The following is a 12,137-nucleotide window of genomic DNA, read 5'->3' as shown; positions in this document are numbered from 1 at the left end:
CCTGGGGCCAGTCCCCATTGGGCAGCTGCTTTTCAAGCAGGTAGCTGACTCCTCTCTCCAGGGCCGCCACGTCAGGGTGCCTGGGGGAGAGGGGCACTGAACACTCCCGCCGCCCCCCTGCATGAGACCCCCTCTAGCTGGGTCCTCAGGCTCACGCAGCCAAGCACGGACAAGGATGAGAAACGCTGCCTGATGATGGACACCCTGAACCTCCAGGCCTGCTGGGAACAGTCAGTCCTCCAGACATCCTGAGGAGCGGGAATGCCACTGGGATGGAAACAAAGGGGCAGGAGGACAGCCCACCTGTGGCCAAGAGAGCTGTCCCTGCCATGAGCAGTGCTCTCCCGTCCACCTGGCCAGCGGTCCTCAGGGGCCTAACCTCGCTCGCTGCTGGATGAGGCACCACGAGACGTGATGGCTCAGGTCAGGGTGCAACCTGTTTGCCCCTGTCCACATCCTTGGCCTTCCTCTGAGGGGTTTAGGGAGGTTTCCCAATGGCCCCAAATCCAACAGGGGGCACAGACTGGGGCACCACGTACACGTCTGTGTGCATGACTCTGCGTGTGCGTGTCATGTTTGCATGCCAGAATATGTTTGTGACGCAGAGCTGCTGCAGGTGCTGCCACACAGTCATGCCCTGACAGCCTGTGCCCTGGCTGACCTTGTTCAGAGGCCTTTTGCAGGACCCACCACCTGGCCCTGTGAACCTGTCACCTATGAAGGTGGCCCATAGGTCTCCCCCTCCTTCCGCTGCCGTGCCCACCCTGGCTGCTGGCTCACTGTCCTTCCCCCGCCCTACCCTGTGGCTCTGGGACAGGCCTCAAGCCCCCACCTGACAGCCATCAGCCCCATCAGGGCCCAGCACGTGTTGTGGATCTGGGACTGGGCACTCTGCACATAGCGACGCTGCTTGCAGGACTCGAAGTCCTCCCCCCAGCCTCCGTCTGCCATCTGTCGGGACAGCAGGAAGTCACAGGCCCGGGAGATCTCTGCACAGGCAACCCTGCAGAGACAGAAGATGCAGGGCCATCACTCTGGACAGGATCCCTGCCCCTCCTCACCCTGGCCGGGCTTCCTTGGGTAACGGAGATGGGGGTGTGGGCCCCCTGCACTCAGCGTGCCAGAGGGGAGGTGAAAGGGACAGAGGTACCAGCATCACAGGATTGGGGAGATGACCAGACAACTGCAGATGGGCTCCCGCACATGACACAACCCAGCCTGGCCAGCCTCCTGGCCTGTGGCTGCTCCTGCTCCAGCCCAGGTGTAGACTTGGGTGGGGCAGGTGAGCTGGGGGAGGGCAGAGGGCCGAAAGCTTCCTGCCCCACATGAGCAAGGAGGCTCTGCAGAGCAGTGAGGCACAGCACCTCATACATTTTTCTGGAAAACTGATCTTCTCTCAGTGTTTAAAAGCATGTAAAAACAACCCCAAAGTCAAACATCAGAGGGAGAAACCCTCCAGCAGAGTATTATGCTGAGAAGACCCCCTCCAACCACAGGGCAAATGCCTGCACTCACCCATTATGGTAGGTGTGCCCCATGCAGGCGAAGGCTTCCAGCCCAAACCAGGCGCCGTACGTGAAGCACACACCCCAGGAGCTGGAGGAAGACAAGGGGGAACAGCCCGATCCCTGAGTTCTCAGCAGGGCGCCAGACAACAGGCTGCAGGCACACCCTCAGCACCCTCTGGTGTGCAGGGAGGGGCTGCATCTGTTTCCAAGGAAAACATCCATAAGCCTTCAACACGGAGACAGACCCGCCCAACCTGGCCTCCACGGACGGCTCCACAAGCCGGATCCAAGCCCAGAGGAAGTGGGTGAGGAGCCATCAGGCTACCAAGTCCTTCCAACACCCTTGGCTTCACTGCCCAGCAAAACGCTGAGCAGTGACTGTGGGGGAAGGCCCAGGTGCATGTCCATAGACTTCTGGGCAGCACAGTGCCCCCCTCCCACCCCTGCCCCTGGCATCTGCACCCACAGGCAGCACTCACCCTTCCCAGGAGCCATCAGGCCTCTGCTTCTGCCGACAGAACTGCAAGCCCTGCTCAAGGGTCTCCCTGCAACACAGTGGGACATTGCGGTGTCCATTCCAGCAAAGCAGCAGTGCACCAGCTGCCCTCACCCCGCACTCTACCGCCTCAGAAGAAAGAACATCAGTCAGTCAGTTCATCGCTCAGTCGTGTCGACTCTTTGCGACCCCATGGACTGCAGCACACCAGGCTGCTGTCCATCACCAGCTCCTGGAGCTTGCTCAAACTCATGTCCATCAAGTCGGTGATGCCATCCAACCATCTCATCCTCTGTCATCCCCTTCTCCTCCTGCCTTCAATCTTTCCCAGCATCAGGGTCTTTTCCAATGAGTCAGTTCTCATCAAGTAGCCAAAGTACTGGAGTTTCAGCTTAAGCATCACTCCTTCCAATGAATATTCAGGACTGATTTCCTTTAGGATTGAATGGTTGGATCTCTTTGCAGTCCAAGGGACTATTAAGAATCTTCTCCAACACCACAGTTCAAAAGCATTAATTCTTCGATGCTCAGCTTTCTTTATGGTCCAGCTCTCACATCCATATATGACTACTGGAAAAATCATAGCTTTGACTAGACGGATATTTGTCAGCAAAGTAATGTCTCTGCTTTTTAATATGCTGTCTAGGTTGGTCATGGCTTTTCTTCCAAGGAGCAAGTATCTTTTAATCACATGGCTGCAGTCACCATCTGCAGTGATTTTGGGGCCCAGCGTTTCACATGACATACTCTGCATATAAATTAAATGAGCAAGCTGACAATATACAGCCTTGACGTACTCCCTTCCCAATTTGGAACCAGTCCATTATTCCATGTCTGGTTCTAACTGTTGCTTCTTGACCTGCATACAGATTTCTCAGGAGGCACATAAGGTGGTCTGGTATTCCCATCTCTTGAAGAATTTTCCACAGTTTGTTGTGATCCACACAGTCAAAGGCTTTGGCATAATCAATAAAGCAGAAGTAAATGTTTTTCTGGAACTCTTTCTTTTTCAGTGATCCAACAATGTTGGCAATTTGATCTCTGGTTCCTCTGCCTTTTCTAAATCCAGCTTGAACATCTGGAAGTTCACGATACATGTACTATTGAAGCCTGGCTTGGAGAATTTTGAGCATTACTTTGCTAGCATGTGAGTTGAGTGCAATTGTGTAGTCTGAGCATTCTTTGGCATTGCCTTTCTTTGAGATTGGAATGAAATCTGACCTTTTCCAGTCCTGTGTCCACTGCTCAGTTTTTCAAATTTGCTGGCATACTGAGTGCAGCACTTTCACAGCATCATCTTTTAAGATCTGAAATAGCTTAGCTGGAATTCCATCACCTCCACTAGCTTTGTTCATAGTGATGCTTCCTAAGGCCCACTTGACTTTGCATTCTAAGATGTCTGGCTCTAGCTGAGTGATCACACCACTGTGGTTTTCTGGGTCATTAAGATCTTTTTATATAGTTCTTCTGTGTACCTCTTCTTAATATCTTCTGCTTCTGTTAGGTCCATACCATTTCTGTCCTTTATTGTGCCCAATATGAGCATGATCTCCCTTAAAATACATAAAATAAGTATGAGCATGATCTTCCTTAAAATATGTAAAGACAAATGGTTCATAGAGGAGATACAAGGCTGAAGAAACAGTAATCACAGGTCACAGGAGGAGAGTGAAGAGGCAGATAAAGGAGGAAATGAAGGAGAGAAAACCTCAAGGACAAGCCCATAAGAGAAGCAGCTACAAAGGGGATCAGTGTCACCAAAAACAGGGTCAGTGATATAGATAGGTTTAAGTCACACAAATGAAATTTTCTAAGTAAACATAAAGTGAGAGAGAAAATGATACATTCAGAGGGCAGAGAAGATCCATCACAGGCCTAACTGATACTTCTGAAGAAGACCGGGTTCTCTGAAAAGGCTAGAGGTGAAGGTATGCATACAGCCTCAGGATGACCCAGCCCCCACAATGCTCACTTGCCCCCAGGCACTCAGCCCATGTCATCCTTGAGCCGTGGCCCATAACCTGCATGTAGCCAGCTGACCCTGCAAGCTGACGGCCACTGCCTCCAGCTCCCCTTGACTGGCGGATGGACTCCTGGCGCTACTGGACCCACCCTTGCTGGCTGTCATGGAGCCACTGTACAGAGGCCCACGTGGCAGGAGCTCAAGGGTGGCTCCAGCCAGCAGTCAGCAAGGACATGGGGCCTGCGGCCAACAACCCACAGGGGATGGAAACAGGCCAACAACCACACGCATTTGGGGCAGACCCCAGTTGAGGCTCAGGTGAGGCCCCCGCACTGCCAGCATCCCGACGGCCACCTAGGGAAATCCAGAGCAGGGGCCCTGGCTCAGCCGTGACTAGACTCCTCACCCACAGAAACTGCGAGGTGATAGACGTGTGTTGCTTTGGGCGACCAAGTCTGTCATAATACTGTCACCCAGCAAGAGATACTAGTACAAAGGATGAAGGAACAAATAAATAACTTCGGCAATGAAAAGAGTGGTATGACTCTAGTTTTAGCAGAAATTAAAAAGTGAAAAAAAGAAAAACACATACATTTGGAAACTTAGACAAAATGTACAAATCACTCAGAATATTAACTTATCAAAACTGCCTCAAGAATAAAGGACCTGAATAGTCCTACAACTACTAAAGATGTGCATAAAAAAACAAACTTCGCCCAGGTCTAGACATTTCATAAGTGAATTCTACTAAATCACCAAGAGCAATCATTCTAATCTTACACAAACTCTTCCAGGGAATACAAAGAGGAAGGAACGTTTTCCCTAGTTCATTCTGGGAGCTCAGTGTAAGCTTCTCAATCAGCCAGATAAGAGTGATGTGGTAAAGCAAAAACTTCAGGCTGTTCATTACTGGACACAGATGCAAGCTTCCAAATGTCATTCTTAATGGAGAAATATTAGAAGCATTGTCCTTCAAAAGCAGGAAATACAACAAAGATGCCACTATTACCAGTTCTGCTAAGCAAAATACTAAAGGTCTCAGCCAGGGCAATGAAACAAGAAAATGGACTACAGGCCTATGGATTGAAAGGAAAAATATGTCATTTGTAAGCTTTCTCTAAGAGAAAACCCAAAAGAATCTATAAGCAATTATTCAGAACAGAAAGAGTTGTCTAGATGGATTCACTGGTGAATTCTACCAAATATTTGAGGAAGAAATTATACCATCTCTACAATCTCTTCCAAAGACCAGAACAGGGAATTCTGCCTTATTCGCTTGATGAGCACAGCATACTAACAACAGATAAGGACATTATGAGAAAGGAAACTATGGATCAGTGTCTCTCAGTAGCACAGGCATTAAAAATCCTCAATAAAATATTAGCAAATCCAATCCAATCATGTATGAAAAGAATAACATATCACAAGTGAGATTTATCCCAGGTATGAAACAACTGGTTCAACACTGAAAAATCTAATAATGCAATCTATCAAATCAATAGGCTAAAGAAGAAGAGAAATCACATGACCAAAAAAACAGCTATAGAAGAAATATTTACCAAAATCTAACACTTACTCGTGATAAGAAAAAAAAAAACTTTCAGCAAGCTAGGGACAGAAAGGAAGTTCCTCAAGTTCCTCAACTTGATAAAGGGCAGCCACAAAAACCTATAGCTAATATTATATTTAGTGGTGAGAAACTAGATGCTTTGCTGCCAAATCAGGAACAAGAATGTCCACTCTCAGCATCCTATTCAACTTCATATGGGAAGTCCTAGCTAAAGCAATAGGACAAGAAAAGGAAATAAAAGGTATACATATTGGGGATGAAGAAATAAAACTGTCTTTGTTCACAGATTACCTGATTATTTACATAGAAAATCCCAAAGACTCAACCAAAAAACTCCTGGAACTACTAAATAATTACAGCAAGGTTGCAGGATACAAGATTAATATACAATAGACAATTGTTTTCCTACCACAATGAACAATTCGATTCTGAAATTAAAATCACAATACCCATTATGTTAGCACCAAAAAATTTTTAATGCAAAGAGTGAATCTGAATGTAAACTGTGGACTTGGGATGACAATAATGTGTCGATACTGGTTCATCAATTGCAAATTAAAAAAAGATGTACCAAATTAATGCAGGATATCAATAACAGGGAAACAAGGTGGGAGGGAAGTGGCTAAACAGGAACCCTCTATGCAATCTTTCTGTAAACCTAAGACTGCTATATAAGCCAAAGTGTATTAAAAACTTCATTAAAGTTTAGCAAACTGTCTAGTTAGAAGATCAATATCAAAATCAATTGCAGATGATCCTGGAAAGATGGCAGGGCAGGCAGCACAGGAGTCCCTCTCCCACCAGGAGGACAGCTGCACTGGCAGAATGTGTCCAACATGACTATTCTGGAAGCCTGCCAACTGTTGAAGGACTGGAGGGTAACTGTTCTCAGCTCTTAGCACAGAAGCACTACCCATCCCTTACCCCAGGGCCCAGCGGGCAGCTATGCATGTGCCTTGGAGCATCTGCAAGACCCAGGGTGGGCTTCCCTGGTGGCTCAGACAGTAAGAGTCTGCCTGCGATGAGGGAGACCTGGGTTCGATCCCTGGGTTGGGAAGATCTCCTAGAGGAGGGCATAACAACCCACTCCAGTATTCCTACCTGGAGAATCCCCGTGGATTGAGGAGCCTGGCAGACTACAGTCCATGGGGTTGCACAGAGTTAGACACAACTGAGCAACTAAGCACAGCACAGCACAAGAGAGTTTCCTCCTATGTGGGAGGACTTACTGCAACTTCTTATTTCTCAAACTTTGATCATAGACTATTGGAGAATTATGATTAACATTATCATTAATTTTAAAAAAGAAAGACTATTGTGTATTGATATTTTGGGTTAGCAGTTCACAAATTTTATCTATGAATCATCTGGGATGTTATGTAAACGCAGGCTCTGGCTTAGCAGGTCTAGGACAGGCCCAAGTGGACAGATCCATTTCAAAGAGCACCGAGAGACTGGGATGTGTGTCCTACGCTGTGATTAGGGACGTAACACTTGAAAGGGCCTGGGCACAATGTGCTACCTGTGCCAGTGCCTCTCCTCCTAGCGGGCCTGGATTTCCTGGCTGTTTGACAAGCCTACCTTAAAAAGTGCTGGTGGAGCCCCACTGAGGTGCAGCCCAACCCATCTGACCTTTAACCTATTCCTGTTTTCTCCCCACTTCAATATCCTTTTTCTTTATGGTGAAGGACTTCATTCTTCTTTGGCCTAGCAAAGATACAAGTACCTGTGTTTTTAGGTTTTTTTTTAAGAAGTTTTATTGAGATATAATTGACATATGATATATTACTTGAAGTATATAATTTAGTAAGTTCTACGACATGCATACACTTGAGAAAGCATCATCATACTCAGGACAATGGACAAACCATCCTCCTAATGTGTCCTTACGCTCCTGATGCTCCCTCCACCCTCTGGAAACCAATGATCTGCTTCCATTACAAAGATCAATCTGTCTTTTCTATAGTTCTAAAGAAAAAGAATCATAAGCATGTAAAAGAAAGAAAATATATATTATCTATATCTATATCTATATAAAGAAATAGTGTACACCTTCAATTTTATCCCTAATTTATAGATAGATTTGTTATAGATTCATTTGTCTATATATAAGTAATAGTTTTATAAAGTACAAAATAGAATGCATACATGGCATATACTGAAAACAAGAAACACATGTCCATTTATTAAACTTTTCTTTCAGTTAGTTCCATGGTTTTACATGCAAAGATACAGGCTGTAATGTACACTGTATTTCTTCTAAGGAATGACTCCACATGTTTGAAAACCACCATTCTCATAGGTCAGCAAATTGAGTAACAAAGGGCTGTGCACCAAACAGGCCAGCACAGCCACACCACCCGTCCTGTTCTGCAAACACAGTTGTAACTCCTCAAAGCCAGGTGCAACCTAGGCCCCTGCTTTGCTGCCTTGTCTTTTCAGATTTCAGCCAGGGAGCAATCTTATAACTACTTGCAAGGCTGGTAATTCTGGTGGAGTTTTCAAAGACAGTCACAGCTTATAGTTGAAGCTGCCACCAGTTCAGAAGTTTTTCTCCCATCTTTCAAATCTTTATTCTGCCTACTCAACTCAGAGAGCAATCCCCTTCAGCAGCTATGTGGGGATCCTGCATCCCTGCCTATTTGGTCCTTCCCACTCTAGCAAACAATGCCAGGATGAACCCGTAGACACAAGGGAATCTCATAATGTAATTTTCAAAAAGCATATGGTTTATTTTAACTGTATTATGTAGAAAGAGTTCACAATCATTTGCTGTAGTTCACAGGCAATTATGCTATCCTCTAAGAGTGACAACTGGCTTCCCAGGTGAAGTGGTAAAGAATCTGCCTACCAATGCAGGAGATGCAAGAGACATGGGCTTGTCCCGAGGGGCGGGACGATCCCTTGGAGGAGGATATGGTGTTGCCACTCCAGTATTCTCATCTGGAAAAACCCATGGACAGAGGAGCCTGGCAGGCTATCCTGCCAGGATAAAAAAAAAAAAAAGAGTCGAACACAACTAAGCAACTGAGCGCACACACACACACTCAAGAGTGACAACTGCCTTGCATCCTTTCTAGTTAAGCTTTGTAAGTTTTTGAAATTGAGAAAATAACATTTGAACTAATAAAGTTGAAACGACAGCATTTAAAAAAGAGGCTTTTCAAAGAAAATACAAACTGCCTATAGCAAGTTCCCTTGCCAAAACTGATTTGCAAAAGAGCTAAGCTTGTTCCTTTGTTTACAAAACTACAAGAAATAATACGGATGAAAAAAGTGGACTATATAGGAGAAGTCGGATGTACGTTTTCAGTAGAAGGCATGAGGGATAAATATGCATTTTCGTTCAAGGAAAAAAGAAAGTAATTTTGTTCTAAGGTAAAATGATTGTTCCAGAATAAAAAAGGAAAAAGGACAAAACCTGAAGTATGTAAAAGGTATAGGTTTATAGAAAAGGAATCTTAAGAAAGTAATTTTATGTTTAGTCAAGTCAACTAAGATTAGAATGGATTTTATGCTAGTTTTTTAAAAAGGAAGAATTTTAATATTAAAATCACACTGGTACAAAATTAGGATTTGTTTTTCTTTGTTAAAAGGATATTTTTCTTAGATTGTTGGTCTGATCTTAATAAGAAAGATTTTTGTTTACCTTTAATATGCCTAGGAAACTAAAATTCTATGATTTGTCTTTATCAGGTCTTTGATTACTTAAGAAAACTGAGTCTTCTCTATTAAAAGAAAGAAAAAAAATTTTTAACAACTATCTAACTTTCATTATGTGTTAAATTTCATGGGAAATATTGTTAAATAAGAAGTGAGGCTGAACTTTTTTTTAGGGAATATTTATATGGAAATTGTTAATATAAATATTCAAAAAAACACAGGCTTTCTTGGTGGCTCAGCAGTAAAGAATCCGCCTGCAATGCATGAGACACAGGTTTGATCCCTGAGTTGGGAAAATCCCCTGGAGAAGGAAAAGGCAACCCAGTCCAGTATTCTTGGCTGGGAAATCCCATGGACAGAGGAGCCTGGCAGGCTATGGTCTATGGGGTCACAAAAGAGTCATATGTGACTTAGCAACTAAACAACAATCAGAAATCATGAAATTCCCAAAAATCTGATATGCCTTGATATAATGTCATCAGTCATAATACCAATTATTGTCATTTACAAACAGTTATTATTATTTAAAAATAGTTATTATTTGTTTTACTTTGTGGCTTTTGCAAAAATATTCCTGCAAAAGCACTTCATCTTTAAAGAGATTCATGGAAAAGGCTCTGACAAGTCCTCTAGAATGAAGGTTTCTGATAAGTTTAGGATCAAAACACTGAATTGGGTAAAAATTTCCAGAACTCTGGCAGAAAACTGGTGAATTCATAAAACTGATAACAAAAGATCAAGATCAACAAGCATTAATCACTGGAGACTAAATGAACTGATGAAGGTAATTATAATTTTTATAACTTAATTTAAAACATTGCTTATTCTTTATCATTTCATTTTCTAAATTTAAAGAACCCCTTTTCTTCTCTTTTAAGCTATCTTTAACTTACAGCAATTTGGTAAACAGTTATCTTTTTCTCCCAATCTGGTCCCCCCAGATCGATTCTAAAACTCCTATTAAACATTCTAATTTTTCATAACAATACATATTTGTGAAAGTTCAATACAAATCTGTTCCAGTAACAGGCCATAACCGGACAATTCCTTGGCTTGGCCTCTTAGCCTAAAGAGACGCTGAAGGTCTAATCTGAGATTCCTCATGAAAAGCTTCAGCAAAACAGATTTTAAAAAGCTTACATGGTCAGTCACTATTCCAGTTACACTTACATAAATAATCAGGACAAGTTTATTGAAAGTGGACTTGGGTATCTTTGACAGAAACAGAGGTTACTATGGATAGAAAAACTATTCTTCAATAACACACCATTATGTACATTAGATGGGAATACCAGATCACCTGACCTGCCTCTTGAGAAATCTGTATGCAGGTCAGGAAGAACTGCATACAATTAGAACTGGACATGGAACAACAGACTGGTTCCAAATTGGGAAAGGAGTACATCAAGGGTGTATATTGTCACCCTGTTTATTTAACTTATAGGCAGAGTACATCATGAGAAACACTGGGCTGGAAGAAGCACAAGCTGGAATCAACATTGCCAGGAGAAATATCAATAACCTCAGATATGCAGATGACACCACCCTTATGGCAGAAAGTGAAGAAGAACTGAAGAGCCTCTTGATGAAAGAGAAAGAGGAGAGTGAAAAAGGTGGCTTAAAGCTCAACATTCAGAAAACTAAGATCATGGCATCCAGTCCCATCACTTCATGGCAAATAGATGGGGAAACAGTGGAAACAGTGGCTGACTTTATTTTCTTGGGCTCCAAAATCAATGCAGATGGTAACTGCAGCCATAAAATTAAAAGACGCTTGTCCCTTGGAAGAAAAGTTATGACCAACTTAGACAGCATATTTAAAAGCAGAGACATTACTTTGTCAACAAAGGTCTGTCTAGTCAAGGCTATGGTTTTTCCAGTAGTCATGTATGGATGTTAGAGTTGGACTATAAAGAAAGCTGAGCGCCAAAGAATTGATGCTTTTGAAGTGTGGTGTTGGAGAAGACTCTTGAGAGTCCCTTGGACTGCAAGGAGATCCAACCAGTCCATCCTAAAGGAGATCAGTCCTGGGTATTCATTGGAGGGACTGATGTTGAAGCTGAAAGTCCAATAACTTGGCCACCTGATGCAAAGAACTGACTCATTGGAAAAGACCCTGATTCTGGGAAAGATTGAGGGCAGGAGAAGGGGACGACAGAGGATGAAATGATTGGATGGCATCACCAACTCAATGGACATGAGTTTGGGTAAACTCCAGGAGTTGGTAATGGACAGGAAGGCCTGGCATGCTGCAGTCCATGGGGTCACAAGGAGTTGGACAGGACTGAGCGACTGAACTGAACTGAACTGATGTACATTAGATGCTAGCATCATTAACTGTCTTTGAAGTTTGTTTTCTCAGTGTACACTGGACTGAATCCTGAATTCTTCTAATTTCTTCCTGTATGTGGATAGAACTCTTCAAACTAACACTTCCAATTTTCTTCCATCTTTTGAGTTCACTACAAAACGAATGCTGCCCTTTTCCCAAACCTTGCAAGCAAAAGCTGGACAACTTGATACAAACTTCAACAGCTCATGAGAGGACAGTCTTCATGCTTGTTGCTATGTGGCCACTCAGAAAGATCACCAGAGACTCACACTGAGAACCAGGACTATCCTATCTGATTGCCACGCCTGTCCTCACTTCATCTGACAATGCTTTGAACCCAACACCCAGAAATTGTCTCAACTGGCTGCTCCCCAAACTCAGAAACTGAAATTATAATTTGCTTTAACTATTACTCATTGCTTTCTTTTGTTTCCACAGAAATGCTTCTCACTGAATTACCTGATGGCTCAGATCATATAAAGGACTGATTTAGGTGGAAGCACGTGTGCAGTACTGCCTCCTGAAGTAGAGCCCCCGTGTGCCTTTCCTACTGAGGAACGCTGAGGACCTGCAGTTGCTGACACACTATATGTGTTACATAAACA

The 12,137-nt window shown here is 43.8% G+C and overlaps 1 protein-coding gene across 1 annotated transcript in view; it reads right to left on the bottom strand.

Annotated features, from left to right (window-relative positions):
- Positions 1-12,137, bottom strand: part of LSS (lanosterol synthase (2,3-oxidosqualene-lanosterol cyclase)) — a 28,968-nt gene that overhangs the window by 585 nt on the left and 16,246 nt on the right. The window contains exons 19-22 of the mRNA XM_010834864.1: positions 1,988-2,053; positions 1,516-1,596; positions 833-1,003; positions 1-80 (exon numbers count right to left, since the gene is read on the bottom strand). Coding sequence (XP_010833166.1) covers positions 1-80; positions 833-1,003; positions 1,516-1,596; positions 1,988-2,053 — 398 coding nt within the window. The remainder of the gene's footprint in view (positions 81-832; positions 1,004-1,515; positions 1,597-1,987; positions 2,054-12,137) is intronic.

This window comes from Bison bison, unplaced genomic scaffold, assembly GCF_000754665.1.
Source record: "Bison bison bison isolate TAMUID 2011002044 unplaced genomic scaffold, Bison_UMD1.0 scf7180017864037, whole genome shotgun sequence".
Taxonomy (NCBI): Eukaryota; Metazoa; Chordata; class Mammalia; order Artiodactyla; family Bovidae; genus Bison; species Bison bison.
This window is presented reverse-complemented; position numbering and strand designations above follow the sequence as displayed.